Source organism: Rutidosis leptorrhynchoides, chromosome 5 (assembly GCF_046630445.1).
Source record: "Rutidosis leptorrhynchoides isolate AG116_Rl617_1_P2 chromosome 5, CSIRO_AGI_Rlap_v1, whole genome shotgun sequence".
NCBI lineage: Eukaryota > Viridiplantae > Streptophyta > Magnoliopsida > Asterales > Asteraceae > Rutidosis > Rutidosis leptorrhynchoides.
The window spans coordinates 448,947,226-448,964,202 of NC_092337.1; the positions used below are offsets into that span (position 1 = coordinate 448,947,226).

A 16,977-nucleotide genomic window follows, 5' to 3' on the forward strand; every position below is an offset into this window, starting at 1 on the left:
TTAAGATTTACTTTTAATAAAAATACAAACTACTTTTCTTATTTTAACTTTTAAGATTTACTTTTAATAAAAATACAAACTACTTTTTTTATTTTAACTTTTAAGATTTACTTTTAATAAAAATACAAACTATTTTTCTATTTTAACTTTTAAGATTTACTTTTAATAAAAATACAAACTACTTTTTTTATTTTAACTTTTAAGATTTACTTTTAATAAAAATACAAACTACTTTTTCTATTTTAACTTTTAAGATTTACTTTTAATAAAAATACAAACTACTTTTTTATTTTAACTTTTAAGATTTACTTTTAATAAAAATACAAACTACTTTTTTTTATTTTAACTTTTAAGATTATAAATTTAAGAATAAACATTAGTATGCATGAAATAAATAATGATTAATTGCATAAGTAATCATAAATGTTAGATAACATATAAAGACCCCATCGTATTCGTATTGATCGGAATTAATCTCGACCCATGGTACCGTGTTGTCAAATGACGTGTTGCGCACATAAAGTACCGTGTTGTCAAATGACGTATTGCGTACAATCATGAGGTCTTATTAACATAAATATAAATGTTAGTGAAGTTAATAAGAGTTAGATTACAGAAAATATAATTCAGGTGGTATAACCGACCATATATAACTTAAATAACATAAATATAAATGTTAATGAAGTTAATAAGAGTTAGATTACAGAAAATATAATTCAGGTGGTATAACCGACCATATATAACTTAAATAACATAAATATAAATGTTAGTGAACATAACTGTAAATGTTAGTATACATAAATAAATGTTAGATAACATAAATGTAAATGTTAGTATACATAAATAAATGTTAGATAACATAAATGTAAATGTTAGTATACATAAATAAATGTTAGATAACATAAATGTAAATTAGGCGACAGTGTCGACCATATATCATTTAGGTGGTATAACCGACCATATATTAGTTAGGTGGCAGAGCCAACCATATTTAGTATAAATGTTGAGATAATCGTGCTGATAACGTGTTAAAATTCAGTAGGCTTATAACTACCTTTAGTGGTTCTTGACTGTAGAAGGTATATAGAGATAGAGATACTGTAAAACGGAGAAAACAAAGGTTGAACAAAAGGTATGAGTAATTGGTTTTTTATTTATAGAAAAATGTACAATGAGAGTTTGGTGGCATTTGGAATAGAGAGAGAGAGTGTGTGTTTTTGTTAACCAAAAAATACATACAATAAACTTTAACTCAACACACCTATTTATACTCAAAAAAATATACTATGCAATATCTATAATAATAATAAAATTATCATCCAATTATTACTTTTATAACAAATAATATATTATTCTATTTTAGAATGTTTCAAATTAGTTTCACTTTCAAATATATAAGAATAAAAATTATACAGTAAAGTATCTTCATAACATTAACTTCTACATATAAGACAAAAAAGTATAATGTAATTATAAAATTTCTTATTTTTTTTATATGCGAACTATTGGTAAGGACGGTATTAGTTTTATAAATGGTTCTAAAATCAAAATATTCATTTAAAAAATTCAAAAAATTTCATCCGGGCTTCTATATATAAACCACTGTTGCAAAACACCCCGTCTCGAGCCGTTGCGACGTTTGTGACTAGCTCGTCCCGTCTCGAAGAAAACCGTCTAATATGACAGTCAACGGTCAAAATTCGGGTCAGAGTTTAAAAAAATCAGGTCAAAGTTTTTCAAAATTCGGAAAAGCCAGAAAGTCGGTAAAATCGGTCAAATTTGTCGTATTTTAGTTTGAATTTTCTGTACTATATTAACAGTGATAGTGATTATGGGTACAAATTAGTCAATTAAAGTTTTTGGCTTTAAAATATGTACACATATATACATTTATATACTTATATATATAAAAGTTAACTTTGGTCAACGTTCATCTAGACCCCGTCTCGAATGTCTCGACCTTTTTAGAATCCGACTGTCTCAACTCCGTCTCACGTCTTTTGCAACCTTGATATAAACCGAAAATGCAGAAGATATTTTGGTAAATTATTCTACATATAAGACAAAAAAGTACAATGTGATTATAAAATTTCTTATTTTTTTTTATATGCGAACTATTAGTAAGGACGGTATTAGTTTTATAAATGGTTCTAAAATCAAAATATTCATTTAAAAAATTCAAAAAATTTCATCCGGGCTTCTATATATAAACCACTGTTGCAAAACACCCCGTCTCGAGCCGTTGCGACGTTTGTGACTAGCCCGTCCCGTCTCGAAGAAAACCGTCTAATATGACAGTCAACGGTCAAAATTCGGGTCAGAGTTTAAAAAAATCAGGTCAAAGTTTTTCAAAATTCGGAAAAGCCAGAAAGTCGGTAAAGTCGGTCAAATTTGTCGTATTTTAGTTTGAATTTTCTGTACTATATTAACAGTGATAGTGATTATGGGTACAAATTAGTCAATTAAAGTTTTTGGCTTTAAAATATGTACACATATATACATTTATATACTTATATATATAAAAGTTAACTTTGGTCAACGTTCATCTCGACTCCGTCTCGAATGTCTCGACCTTTTTAGAATCCGACTGTCTCAACTCCGTCTCACTTCTTTTGCAACCTTGATATAAACCGAAAATGCAGAAGATATTTTGGTAAATTATTCTACATATAAGACAAAAAAGTACAATGTAATTATAAAATTTCTTTTTTTTTTTATATGCGAACTATTAGTAAGGACGGTATTAGTTTTATAAATGGTTCTAAAATCAAAATATTCATTTAAAAAATTCAAAAAATTTCATCCGGGCTTCTATATATAAACCACTGTTGCAAAACACCCCGTCTCGAGCCGTTGCGACGTTTGTGACTAGCTCGTCCCGTCTCGAAGAAAACCGTCTAATATGACAGTCAACGGTTAAAATTCGGGTCAGAGTTTAAAAAAATCAGGTCAAAGTTTTTCAAAATTCGGAAAAGCCAGAAAGTCGGTAAAGTCGGTCAAATTTGTCGTATTTTAGTTTGAATTTTCTGTACTATATTAACAGTGATAGTGATTATGGGTACAAATTAGTCAATTAAAGTTTTTGGCTTTAAAATATGTACACATATATACATTTATATACTTATATATATAAAAGTTAACTTTGGTCAACGTTCATCTCGACCCCGTCTCGAATGTTTCAACCTTTTTAGAATCCGACTGTATCAACTCCGTCTCACGTCTTTTGCAACCTTGATATAAACCGAAAATGCAGAAGATATTTTGGTAAATTATTATTGAGTAGTAATAGTAAATTAAAGATGGAATAAATGAGAGACCCATGTGAGCAACTCGTGATGTTTAAAGAAAAAGGTCCATACTTTCGCCCATTAGTTCTCATCCTATTGGGAATTGAACACCCCCACCAATATATCACCACCACTAAACCACCGGACTTGTTATTCATACCACCTTTCCTCCGCCGCCGGCCGGCGACAACTGCAATAATCACCTTCTTAATACCGTTTACCAAATCATACTACTTTGACTTATAGTCAAACATACACCTCTACTTTATCCAAACTGCTAGATACAAACAGAGATAAATTTTCAAGTGGTGATGAATTTTTGTGTGTGACGGATATATTAATTTGTTGTTACAATTTTGTGGACATCAGCTGCATGTGAGAGAAATTTATACAGATTAAAAAGAGATGGAGAGCAATAAGCAGTTATTTATGTCTGCGTTGAGTGTGGGAATCGGAGTTGGAGTTGGAATCGGAATGGGGCAGACGGTCAGCAGGTGGACCGGCGGCGGTGATGACTCATCATCGTCGTCGTCAGGAAATGGACTAACGGCGTTAGCGATGGAACGTGAGATGCTTAGTATGATCGTTGATGGTAAAGACAGTAAAATCACATTCGATGAGTTCCCGTATTACTTGAGGTACGTGATTAAACATTCATTCACGATTATTTAATTAATTAACGTCTACTAATTACAAGGTTAAACCCTACTTATGTCTATAAGTATTAAGTTAAATATGTGTAACTATATTATTATGAAGTTGATAATTGATAATATTACTATATTATTTTGTCATATAATTTACGCATGTAAATTTATTTATAATTCATAATTATAAGTATAATTAATTAATTAAGAATTGTACTTAAAATTTATTAAACTCTAATTACTAGTTGTCTAATCACCCTACTATTTTCACTAGTATATATACATTAATTGTATAGAATTTATCAAATTATATTATATTGATATTGATATTGATAGTTGATATCAATCCTCAACAACGAATAGTCTGTATTTATACGTGTCACGTACTCATAATGAAAGCATAAATATAGGATGTTGTGCAACGATAAATGATCGTATCCGTTTCTGGTTATTACTGTACATTTTAATTTAATATTTTTGCACATGTTTTACGTCACTTTTTAGAGAAAATTGCGTGGTTGGTCCCTGTGGTTTACATGAAATGGGGTGTTTAATCCCTGAACTTCATTTTCAGGGTTGTTGGTCCCTGTGATTTTCAAAACACGTGTGGTTGGCAACTACACCAGTTTTGAACTTTCATTTTCGGGGTTGTTAGGGACCAACCACGCATGTTTTGAAAATCACAGGGACCAACAACCCCAAAAATGAAGTTCAGGGACCAAACACCCCATTTCATGTAAACCACATGGACCAACCGCACAATTTTCTCCACTTTTTATGTTGTACCACAAATGATCATACATATCCGTTTTATTAAGTACTCCGTATCACTGTACTATATTACTAGTGAAATGACCCGTGGAATTATGGGTTTGTTTAAGCGAAACAGTTTAATGATATGTTTTAGGTATTAAGTGAACGTAAATGCTAAAGTCATTTAGTTTAATGACCCCAGCTGAATATTTCATCAAACACTTAAAATGCATATTAAACAATCTACATCCAATCATATGAGATAATATTGGTTGTCATTTAATTTTAAAAGTGAAAATTAAAATATAAATTTAGAATTGGTTTCCTTCTCCTTAGCTTTTATACATTTTCGTACTCAATTCAAGATAATTAATTAAAATAATTTAATTTTAATTATTAATTATTAATAAGATTTAATATTAATAATTAATTAATAAAATTTAATTTTAATTCGAAATTATTTAGATTAATGATATCACCTATCATTCTTAGATTTCTTTCTTTTGTTTTTCAATTTTTTTTAACAAAAAAATTAGTCTAATAATAACATCATCATTATAGAATTTTAATAGAAACTATAGATTATTATTATTATTATTATTATTATTATTATTATTATTATTATTATTGTGGATTTTAGGAATCTAGATACTATGTTATAAATTATATGATACCATATTGATATTTTCGTTGTATGCATGTTAGTGATAGCATTCGTGTAAAGAACTAAAGATTTGGAGTACGTTGAAATCTAGTTTTTTTTTTATGAATAACACACGTCTCGGTGTTGGCCATTTATCATACTATAAAAAGATGATTCACCATGTTTGTCCTTTTTTTTATCATCCATTGGTGGACCCACCCTTTAATTGTTTAAATGGTTTTATTTACACGTATACACATTGATATTGAATTCACAATTTAGGAGCATCCACGTCACAATCACACTGTACGGGCTCTGATTGAATTTTAATTACATTAAATCAACATGTTACATGAATATTTTAATGGATAATGTTTTTTCTATTGACAAGGTATTTCTACTCAAATGTACCTTGTTTAACCGAGTTATTCGGTATCTTTTTTGACAATTTCCTATGATCACCCTAAGATACATATAGGTTTGAAGGCCATGTGTGACAAACGGGAACTGTTCATTAAACCATTTTTAATATTCACCCCCTAAATACGAATAGAGGTACTTATAAGACCATTCTCATTCATGACGGTCCGTCATGGGATCACTATCACATCAGCATCACATTAGCACTTATTTCCCAACACTAACCAACCACTAAATGCTAACAACCATGACGTTCTCATCACTTGGTCTCACCTCTATTTTTTATATTAAACTTTTATATTATTATTATTAACTTATACTCCCTCCGTCCCACCAGAAGTGTCCACTTTGACTTTTTCCAGTCTTTCTTATTCAACTTTGACTTTAGATATTTTTGTTGGTGTTATATAATATTTGATGAAAGTTATATCAATGAAAATACAATTAAAACTCAATCCATTCATATAATTTTCATCAAATATTATGTAACACGAACATAAATATTTATAGTCAAAGTTGACAAATAAAGACTGTCAGAAGTCAAAGTGGACACTTCTGGTGGGACGGAGGTAGTATATAACAATTAAAATTCTAAAAATAAAAGTTTTATTAATAATAAAAAAAACATTACAAATTCCTAAACATAAAAAAACCCATTACAACTCCAAAAAATAAAAACATTACAAAGTCCTAAAAATAAAAAACATTACAAAGTCTTAAAATAAAAAAAAAAACGATTACAAAGTCCTAGAAATAAAATAAAAAACAAGTTTAATACGACCCGATCGTGTCGTCACTCACGTAACCCTCATTGCTACTGTTGTGCGGGTAGTGAGGATGAGGTCGGGTGTTGAATTGTCGGGTCCAAATACCAATACAATACAACTCGATTCGGTTGCATTTGAGTAAGGTTCTCCTGACAACTTCATGCCATTCTTTTTCGGTCGTGATAAACTCGAACTTATCGGTTTCTGGATCACACCAAGCAAAATCCGAGGCCTTGAAGTCAACATGTTCGCGTATGTAGTCGAACAAACGCCCCGTGTCCTAATAGGTGATATTGAGTGACTCGAACGACTTACACTGCCCGTCCAAGTACATCTTCCAATCTTCGCTTAGTTGGCACCCGTACCAAACATCCATAGAAACATTTAAACGCGCCATGGTATATGTGTGTTTGGAGGTTTGAGAATTGCAGTGAATGAGAAAACAGTGTATGTGAGAATTGCAGTGTATGTGTAGGTTTGAGAATTGTAGAAATGTTCGAAAATTTGGAGTGTATGTTTCATATGTTTCACAGTTCACGGATACATTATATATACACAAGTGCAAAATTTTAACCGTTGCAAGCTAACGTTCGAAAACAATCCATGATTCAAATTTTCATCCGATGAAAAAGTGCTTGGCGGTCGATCAACGGTGGACCAACCACCAAACGCTAATATCGGCGCCCTTGGATCACTTGGGGCAACGGCGGGCCAAGAACGTACCATTGAGAGTCCCCTAAATAGGACTATTTGCTTCGCACTCGACACTTGACCCCAACCACCCAAAACATGTTACATGAATATTAGTCAATTTTTTTTTGGAACAACTTTATTGAAACTAAGACTCCCTAGTAAGGCACTAGGGAAGCCCAACAAAACATCTTAACCTAAGGCCAAGGTTGTAAGGTTGTGTCTGTGGTATCCTTCACTCTGTGCGGGTCAAGCAGTTAACCTAAAGCATTCCATGTACGCTTTGCGTGATGGATGCGAGGAGTTTCTTCCTGACGGGTGTATGGGTGGCAAATGAGAGGGATTCAATGCCAAAATTGTCGTTCTAAAAAAATGCCGTAAGAGGCAAGAAACGACCACGTAAACTATATTTTTTGAGCTCGAATTTGCACTCCAACCTGTATGCTAAGCGATCCATTGCTCCCAATTATCAACTGTGGGGAGTTGAACTTGCAGCCACTTAGTCAATTTTGTATATGAAAGTGTATGAACATTACATTGAATACTGTTGTATGCATCTCACCTTAATAGGTTTTATCGTATGTGTTTAACATTCATAATTATTGTTATGTTATTGTATGTATGATAGGATTTTGTATAATATGAACCGGTAAACAAGAAGCTTGACAACTTAATTGTTGAAGTCTTTCTAAACATACAAAATTATAAAGTTCGATAATTTTTATAGTTGGATATTTGAACACAATCTAATAATTTTATACCTCTTCGGACAATCGACCAAAATCAATATGATCAAAACCACAAGTGAAAAATTTATACAGTAGTAGCTAATTCTCATGGATCATATTGACAGTCAGCAGACACGAGTACTACTTACAAGTGCAGCCTTTGTTTATTTGAAAAACATCGATTTTTCCAAGCACACAAGGAACCTTTCTCCCGCCAGTCGAACTATACTGTTATCAGGACCTGCAGGTTCATTATACAATTAGTTTCTGCTTATAATGTGCATGAAAAAAAATGTTAACCGCATCGACTAATTTGTGTTTCTATTGTGCATGGTCTAAAGAACTTTATCAGCAAATGCTTGCCAAGGCATTGGCTCATTACTTTGAAGCCAAGTTGTTATTGCTAGATATTAATGATTTTTCACTTAAGGTCCAGAGCAAATATGGAGCTTCCTCTAAAGAAAATGTAAGCATTATCAACATCTCTTCTTAATCGTATATGGTTGCGTTACATGTTATGTACTTGTAATACCATTTCAAACTATCACAACAGTTGGGTCTGAAATCGGTCTCGTGTTCAAACCTCACTAGTAGCATATCTTTGGATGACCATACAAAATGGTAGTAAACGGTCACAGGATAACCCGATTAGACCGTATACATATGAGTAAAATTACTACCTTTCCTCGGGTAGCCTGAACTGAAAAAAACCTTATCCGTTTACCCGATTGGAGGGGTTGAACCGTAGATGGGTCAACCGGTGTTAGCCGCTCCCGACGACCCAAATATCTTTCGGTGTATTTATATGTTGAAAGTCGACATTTTGGCCCAGTTTTCTTGTATTTTTCAGATTTTTAAAATTTTGCACTCGTCGAAAATAATTTCTGAATCCGCCACTGCCCGTTTATAATAATACAACTTCTAACGAGTTGATACACAGTTTACTTAATCGTTGCTTTGTTTCATTATACAGACATTCCAAAGGTCCACTTCAGAAAGTACATTGGCGCGAATGTCAGATTTATTTGGGTCAACGTTATCCATGTTTCAATCCAAACAAGAAGTAAAAGGTAATCCACTTCATTTGCTCTTGTACAGTTTACATGTTTAATGATTTGTTCTTTATTTTTTTTATTTTTTATTTTTTAAATTCTGATCTGTTTTGTTGTAGGGACATTACGGAGACAGAGCAGTGTTACTGATTTTGGATCAAGGTGTTACATACACAATTTACATACATTCTTGATTAGTAAAACTTTTTTATAGTATCAGCAAATTTTCTTCAATTAACTCTCTTTTTTTTTTTTTTGTGTGTGTGTGTGTGTGTGTAGGGGGACTGAATCATTCTCAAACATGGGTAATCTTCGAAGAAACGCATCTTCCTCAGCAAATATGGATGAGCTTGCTTCTAAATCCACTCCACCGAATCCAGGTACATCGATTTATCTTGATATAATCAAAATCAATAATCATAATATCACTTTAGTTGCATTGTGCAAATATTAGGTGTTGTATACGGTATTAATATTAACACCTAGTTATATGTTACTGCACAGATCATTTTTCGAATACTTAATGATTTTAATTCATTTTATTCTTCGCAGCCCCACTCAGGCGCACAAGTAGCTTGTCTTTTGATGAGAAGCTTCTTGTACAGACGTTATACAAGGTAAAAATGTCTACGTGTCCCAAATGTTTTTTTCTATACGACGCGTTTTTATGATGTTTAACCTTAAGTTCACAGGTTCTGACTTTCATATCCAAAAGCAGTCCAATCGTGTTATATCTTCGAGACGTTGAGAAGCTACTATGTAGATCACAAAGGGTATACACATTATTCCAAAAAATGCTAAAGAAAATTTCAGGCCCGGTACTTATTCTCGGGTCACAAGTTGTGGACTCGGAGAAAGATTATCGAGATTTAGACGAGAGGATTACGTTTGTGTTCCCGTATAACATTGAAATCAAACCTCCTAAAGAAGAAAATCATCTTGTTAGTTGGAAAAGTCAACTGGAAGAAGATATGAAGATGATTCAGTTTCAAGATAACCGAAACCATATTAGTGAAGTGCTTGCTGCTAATGATCTTGATTGTGATGATCTCGCATCGATTTGTGTAGCTGACACAATTGACCTCAGCAACTATATAGAGGAAATTGTCGTGTCGGCAATATCTTATCATTTAACACATACTAAGAACCCTGAGTACCGAAACGGGAAACTAGTTATTTCAACTGCCAGGTTGGATTCGATTATCATTTTGAACGTTTCTTGAAAATGAATATGTTTTTGACGTACGTACTGTTGTCTTTGAACACAAACAGTTTGTCTCATGGGTTGAGCTTGTTCCAAGAAGGCAAATCTGTTAAGGACACCTCGAAGGTTTGTAATATGTATTTATTATATACATGCAAACGGGTCAAGTTGAGTCGGGTTGGGTCGATACCCAAATGGGTTTGGGTCGAAACGGGTCATAGGTCAAATGGGTCAGGTCTAAATGGGTCGGGTCGAGACCTGTTTCTCAAAGTTTTTTAAGCTCGTAAAACCTCTAGAAAATAATATTTTTAAAATCTAATAAAAAGACCTTATATAATTGTTAGGCTTCGTATGGGTCTAAATTGGACTCATTCTTTAATTTTGTTATGGACCCAGTTGGTATAATATCTAACCCAATGGACTCATTTTCAAGCAATGGATCTCAGTTGCCGGGTATATTTTATTGACATATAAAGAAGTTAATACCACCACCAAAAATTTGAATAATTCTTTTTATAATTGTTTGAATTGCGTTGCAACTTTTTATCATAGGATACAACGGTAAAAGATGTTGTAGGCCCGAAGACAGAAGCAAAACCTGAAAGTGCCCGTCCTAGTGAAGGAGAATCTTTGGCTCCCAAAAGTGGTGATAATGTCACTGCAGCAACAAAAGCACCAGTAAGTATCAACCCGACCCGTTTCAATACCAAATCATTACATTACAGATATTGAGGTCTAGCTAATATTAAGTAGCAAAATACTAGTGTGTCTAGGTGGGGTTCGAGTTAGGGTTTAGGTAAATGGGTTGACCCACCAATCCGAGACGAACACGTTTATTGAATCAGAAGTTGCTGTGTTCTTTTAGGAAATTCCAGCAGACAATGAATTTGAGAAGCGAATACGGCCTGAAGTGATACCAGCAAGTGAAATTGGTGTGACGTTTTCTGATATCGGTGCACTAGACGACATTAAAGAATCGCTGCAAGAACTAGTAATGTTACCATTACGACGACCCGACTTGTTTATTGGAGGCCTATTAAAACCATGCAGGGGAATATTACTATTCGGCCCACCTGGAACAGGGAAAACTATGCTTGCAAAGGCTATTGCGAATGAGGCGGGAGCAAGTTTCATTAACGTTTCGATGTCTACGATAACCTCGAAGTGGTTCGGTGAAGACGAGAAGAATGTTAGAGGATTGTTTACGCTTGCGGCTAAGGTTGCACCGACGATTATATTTGTTGATGAGGTGGATAGTATGCTTGGTCAACGGTCAAGAGCTGGGGAACATGAAGCCATGAGGAAGATCAAGAACGAGTTCATGACTCATTGGGATGGGCTACTAACTAAGCCCGGTGAAAGGATTCTTGTTCTTGCTGCAACTAATCGACCTTTTGACCTTGATGAGGCAATCATTAGACGTTTTGAGAGAAGGTAATGTTCGCACCTACATATCTTCATGTCTTTTATGTTGTGTATTGCGGTCAGGGGCACTGGCGAATCCAGAAATTATTCGACTGGGTACAAAAAGTTAAAAGTTTGGAAAAAAAAAAAAACGAGGGCAAAATGTTAACTTCAAATACATAAAACGTCTAACTTTAACATATAAATACACTGGAAAAAATTTGGGTCGTCGAGGGCGGCTAACCCCGAATGACCCTTCATAGGTCTGCCCCTAGTCAATGGCGGATGCATGTAGGGGCAACCGGGGTCGGTTGACCCTTCATAGGTCCACCCATGGTCAGGGGCGGATGCATGTAGAGGAAACCGGGATCGGTCGCCCCCGACGAAGGAAATTTATTAGTGTATCTATATGTTAAATTTCGACGTTTTGCCCCTGTTTTTTGATAGTTTCTAAATTTTTAGCGTTTCGCACCTGCTGAAAAAAATTCCTGGATCCGTCACTAATAATTGTGTTCTTTCATATTTTTATAATAGAAGCCTTAATTCTGGTTATGTTGTATAGGATAATGGTTGGGCTACCATCGGTAGAAAATAGGGAGAAGATACTGAAGACGCTTTTGGCGAAAGAACAAGTTGACGAAGGATTGGACTTCAAGGAGCTTTCGATGCTGACCGAAGGTTATACAGGAAGTGATCTGAAGGTAATATATCACGGTTTAATTGATGCTTATCTTAGCAATAAGAATAACGAATTTTAACGAAACGGTCTATTGGAAATACAGAATTTGTGTACCACTGCTGCTTATCGACCTGTTAGGGAACTGATACAACAAGAGAGGTTGAAAGATATTGTAAGTATCTTACTTGATCAAAACCCGTCGCGTTTTATACAATAAAGTACCGTTTAATTTATTCATTTTTACGTGTGTTGTTAAATTGCAGGAGAAGAAACGCAGAGTTGAGGGCGGTGAAGGGCCTCAATCTGCAGAAGAAGTTACAGAGGAGAAGGTGATTACTATCAGGCCACTTAAAATGGAGGACTTTAGGGAAGCCAAGAATCAGGTTCTTTTTTCCTATCTATTTTGGGTTCCTATTTCTCTGAAAATTCGGGTTTCGGGTCGGTCCAGATATAACCGTGTCCGGTCCCGCTATGGACCATGCACACCCCTAGTTCTACATATATCCTACAACTTTTTTACTGATACAAAGTTAGCAATATAAGATAGTGTATCGAGGTAGTTACAGTTATGTTTGGTTTAAATTTTTGATAGGTGGCGGCTAGTTTTGCCGCTGAGGGATCGATAATGGGCGAGCTGAAGCAATGGAACGAGCAATACGGGGAGGGAGGTTCAAGGAAGAAAGAACAATTATCGTATTTTCTTTAAGTTAAAATAAACTACCTACATGTGTCGAACAGTCTAATAAGTTACGTTTCAGTCTCACTTGCCACATCCTAGACCTCAGTTGAAACTGCGCAATAAGTTCCACGAAGGCGTTACTCAACCACTCATTCCATATCCATCATAAATAAACATCAGCATCAAGGGGATAATGGTTAATCAGTTTGTACCAAAAATGTGGGTCAGCTGAAAGTAGCAGGTGTGTTGTTTAGTATCATAGGAGGGGCACTGGACCCCTCTTCTTGAATGGTTTATTGTATTGTTCCTTTTGTTGTCTTTGTCAACAAATTACAGAACATGAATGATTTTTCTTGAGATATGTGGAGTTGGTGTGCACTATATCATGAATGTTCTTGTATGGTCTCTTGTTTTTTTATTAAAAAAAAAAAAACATAGATTAAATTAATATAGATTTGAATCTTTGATGATCTACTTGATGGATGTTGCAAGCTTAAGAAATAAATGTTATTTTTATTCCCAAATTATGTGACAGCAAAATGAAAACCATTTCCAATGTGCAACTCATGTGGTCAAAATATTAGGCCATAATACTTATGGTACCTAAGCTTTCAAAAAATTGGCAAACATCTAACATGGACAATAAAAATATATAGCAAAAAGAGAGAGAAAAAACTCTTTTTTTTACAAATAAAAACATACTGCATCATATTAATATTTAGAGTGCCACATAAAGAAAAACCTGCAACACCATATATAAAACATAACAGCATCACCACAACTCTAAAAACAAGAAATAATATTGGGAAGAAGGGCCTAGATATCAATCAGTATTATCAACCCTACTACCCTAATATATATGAAACATATATATGGAACTATATAACAGTAACAACCATACTTAAAAATATAGAACACACCTAGCCAACTTGCAAGCTTAAAGCTTTTTCTTTTCTTTCAACTCTTTCATCGATCTTGGGATCTTACTGAGAACTTTCGCATCAAATACTGTGTATTGTTTCTTGATTTCGATCCACACTTTCTCTGCAAGTGGATCAATCTTATCCTCGTATTTTTCGTAGATCACAGGCACCGAAAACAGCAACACAACCACTGCATCATTATCGAATAGATTAGTCACGTGTTGAAAATATGTTAAAATGGAGAAATTCAATAACTGGTGTTCAGAAATTACATATGTAGACCAATGTCAAAAAGTTTAAGTCGTCGCCGATAATTGAAACAAAGAATAAGCCAACAACCACCTGCTCAACAATAAAATACACATCCATTAACAATCTAAACAAAAAAAAATATACATGGCAAACGGGTCAGGACCCAATACATTGGAAAAAAACCCATTGACCCTTTATTAGGTTTTGGTTTACATTGTCAGGCTTATTTTCTCTCAAGACCCAATTTGCCAGAAAGTTTGACACATTTGACCCAAATTTGAGAGTACGGGTCTCAATTGCAAACGGGTCAGGACCCAATACTAAGGAAAAAACCCCCATTGAATCTTTTTTTAAGATTTGGTTTACGGCCTATTTTCTCTGAAGACACGATTGTCCCGGAAGGTTGACCCATTTGGCTCAAATTTGAGAGTACGGGTCTCAATTGCCAGGTGTACAAAAAATACATAAGAGATTGCTTAAAAAAGATTGCCGCAAGAAGCTGCTTACGGATAAGAATTTCTTCCAGTCTTTGCCTGTAGCAATATCATGAATAGTTGCTAAACCTCGATTGATTTGAATCCTCAAATCAGACACAACTTCCATAACAAGTTTCTCCGGAATCGAAACCTCAGGAAATTTCGGTGGAGACCTGTATATAACCGTCCAGTCAATAACCGACACAAGAAAACAGTAGCCAGGTGTTAACAACTTATGATACAAGAAACACTCACTTTTTTATGAAAGTTGAAGCACTTGACCACACGAAGAGTATCGCGAGTGTAAGGATCAAACTGTGGCAGACGAGAGTCAACAAATTGTATTCCAGCACTTCGAAAAGTAACCAGATGATTGTGAACCCACCCAGGATCGCACCTGATACCTTCTTATCCTTCCATAGAAGCAGATCAGCAGCTGAACACACATAATAGCAGCTTAAATCATACTTCATACAATACAATATACAACATTTAAAAACACTATTATGAGCTTTGACACTTTATTAACCTTATGAAAAATCACTTTTACTTCACAACCATCGTTAGTATGATTTACGAAAATTAATTATTAAGATTTCGCTTTCATTAAGGAAACATAGTGGAATCAAATCAAATCAACCTTTAATAGCAAAAAAGGCAACATGTTAACTGGAATGAGCCCCATTAACCATGTAATGCAATAGTTAAAGTAAAAAAAAAAAAAAACACTTTATTTGCTTTAGCTTCTTCTCAATTAGCTGGAAAGCCCTAATTTTACTGTTCGAAATTAAACAGAAAATTAAACTATAACTGATGCAAAAAAAAAAAAAAAAACTATTCAGATCTAGAAAACGCTATTCACAACAACTGATCATCAAAACAATTATTCGCACAAAATTGTTACTTAATAATCACAACATATTTCAACAATTATCAAATTAGGGTTTACGACTGACACACATAAACATATAAATAAGTACATATATATAAAATTCAATATATAAATCATTAATACGTGAAGTAAATAAGAGAAGAGCATACGTTTACCACCGCCGAAAACTTTATGAACAGGTTTTTCTCTACCAAAAAGGCGAAAAACCTTGGATTTCATTTCAGAGATTTTGTTATCATCATCTGAATCAGAGGAAGAAGATGATGATGATTCATCTTTGAACTTCTCCGTTATCTTCTCCATTAACGATTCAGGTTTGTGATCTGACATGCTTAAATTTCGAATTCAAAAACCCTAAGAGATTAATTTTGTGGTTTATTTGCTGTGGTGGAATTTTAGGAATTATGATTCAGTAACGCAAGGAATGTGTGTGTATGAGAGTTGAATTGTAGGTGGGTCATATATATATAGAATAACTAAATAAATACAGTATAAATAAAGATTTTATTACCAAACCTAATTACGAACCTGATGGTTCGGGTTTGGGTTTAACGTGATTGGTGTGTTATTGATTTTAACGAGGCCAAATGGACGTTTTGACGTCACAAATCACAATGACACGGAGAAGCAAAACAAAGAAAATTAGGATAAACTCCTCTCCTACAAAAACTCCTCATCAAGTTATACTCCGTATTTAATACATAAATAAAAATAAAATAAATCAATATAAATCAATTTTTTAACTAATATATGAACATTTAATACTCTCATTTATTATTCACACACTCGTTAAAAGAAAACTCTTCACACACTATAACATAACAGCATTAGGCACCCGGTGTGTTTTGGATTAAATTGAATTATTTAGGACATACACCTTTATTTGTTACAACATAATCTTTGAGAAAATCTCCTCTAGATTCGTACATACGCCAACTAAAATTCAGATTCAACCCAGAACTTATACCATTCAGACAATGCCTCGGTGATAATAAATACAAATTATTAGTAGTCCTTATTTTTTCTTCAAAAAAAACTATAACATGACCAATATAATCCATCATCCATCCATCATAATTATAATGTAACGATATATAGAAATCCAACAAACAAAATATGTAGTGACCCGAACTTTTTCATGTTTATATATATTAATTGAGATTGATATTTACATGATTAAATGTTTCCAACATGTTAAGCAATCAAACTTGTTAAGACTTGATTAATTGAAATATGTTTCATATAGACAATTGACCACCCAAGTTGACCGGTGATTCACGAACGTTAAAACTTGTAAAAACTATATGATGACATATATATGGATATAAATATAGTTAACATGATACTATGATAAGTAAACATATCATTAAGTATATTAACAATGAACTAGATATGTAAAAAACAAGACTACTAACTTAATGATTTTTTAAACGAGACATATATGTAACGATTATCGTTGTAAAGACATTTAATGTATATAT

General features: G+C 33.5%; 2 protein-coding genes across 2 annotated transcripts; one reads left to right on the forward strand and one right to left on the reverse strand.

Moving 5' to 3' along the window:
* Positions 1-3,335: 3,335 nt before the first annotated feature.
* On the forward strand, positions 3,336-13,312 carry LOC139847014 (uncharacterized). The gene is made up of 15 exons (XM_071836610.1): positions 3,336-3,925; positions 8,061-8,182; positions 8,277-8,401; positions 8,909-9,005; positions 9,107-9,149; positions 9,267-9,367; positions 9,540-9,604; positions 9,680-10,176; positions 10,260-10,317; positions 10,744-10,869; positions 11,057-11,625; positions 12,158-12,296; positions 12,378-12,446; positions 12,538-12,657; positions 12,867-13,312. Exons 1-15 carry the CDS (start codon positions 3,693-3,695, stop codon positions 12,978-12,980), a joined length of 2,478 nt encoding a protein of 825 aa, XP_071692711.1. The 5' UTR covers positions 3,336-3,692; the 3' UTR covers positions 12,981-13,312.
* A 305-nt stretch (positions 13,313-13,617) lies between these two features.
* On the reverse strand, positions 13,618-15,934 carry LOC139846652 (reticulon-like protein B2). The gene is made up of 5 exons (XM_071836136.1): positions 15,646-15,934; positions 14,860-15,040; positions 14,636-14,777; positions 14,149-14,218; positions 13,618-14,066 (listed from the first exon to the last, which is right to left on the reverse strand). The coding sequence occupies exons 1-5, from the start codon at positions 15,824-15,826 to the stop codon at positions 13,891-13,893; spliced, it is 750 nt and encodes a 249-aa protein (XP_071692237.1). The 5' UTR covers positions 15,827-15,934; the 3' UTR covers positions 13,618-13,890.
* Positions 15,935-16,977: the final 1,043 nt, after the last annotated feature.

Bases quoted from the DNA above. Each gene is read 5' to 3' on its own strand.
- LOC139847014 (XM_071836610.1), top strand. From the start codon at position 3,693: ATGGAGAGCAATAAGCAGTTATTTATGTCTGCGTTGAGTGTGGGAATC. The intron at 9,368-9,539 runs GTACATCGATTT...TATTCTTCGCAG, and splicing joins ATCCACTCCACCGAATCCAG to CCCCACTCAGGCGCACAAGT. The intron at 11,626-12,157 runs GTAATGTTCGCA...TATGTTGTATAG, and splicing joins ATTAGACGTTTTGAGAGAAG to GATAATGGTTGGGCTACCAT.
- LOC139846652 (XM_071836136.1), bottom strand. From the start codon at position 15,826: ATGTCAGATCACAAACCTGAATCGTTAATGGAGAAGATAACGGAGAAG. The intron at 15,041-15,645 runs GTATGCTCTTCT...ATGTGTGTTCAG, and splicing joins AGTTTTCGGCGGTGGTAAAC to CTGCTGATCTGCTTCTATGG. The intron at 14,778-14,859 runs GTGAGTGTTTCT...GGTTATATACAG, and splicing joins GCTTCAACTTTCATAAAAAA to GTCTCCACCGAAATTTCCTG.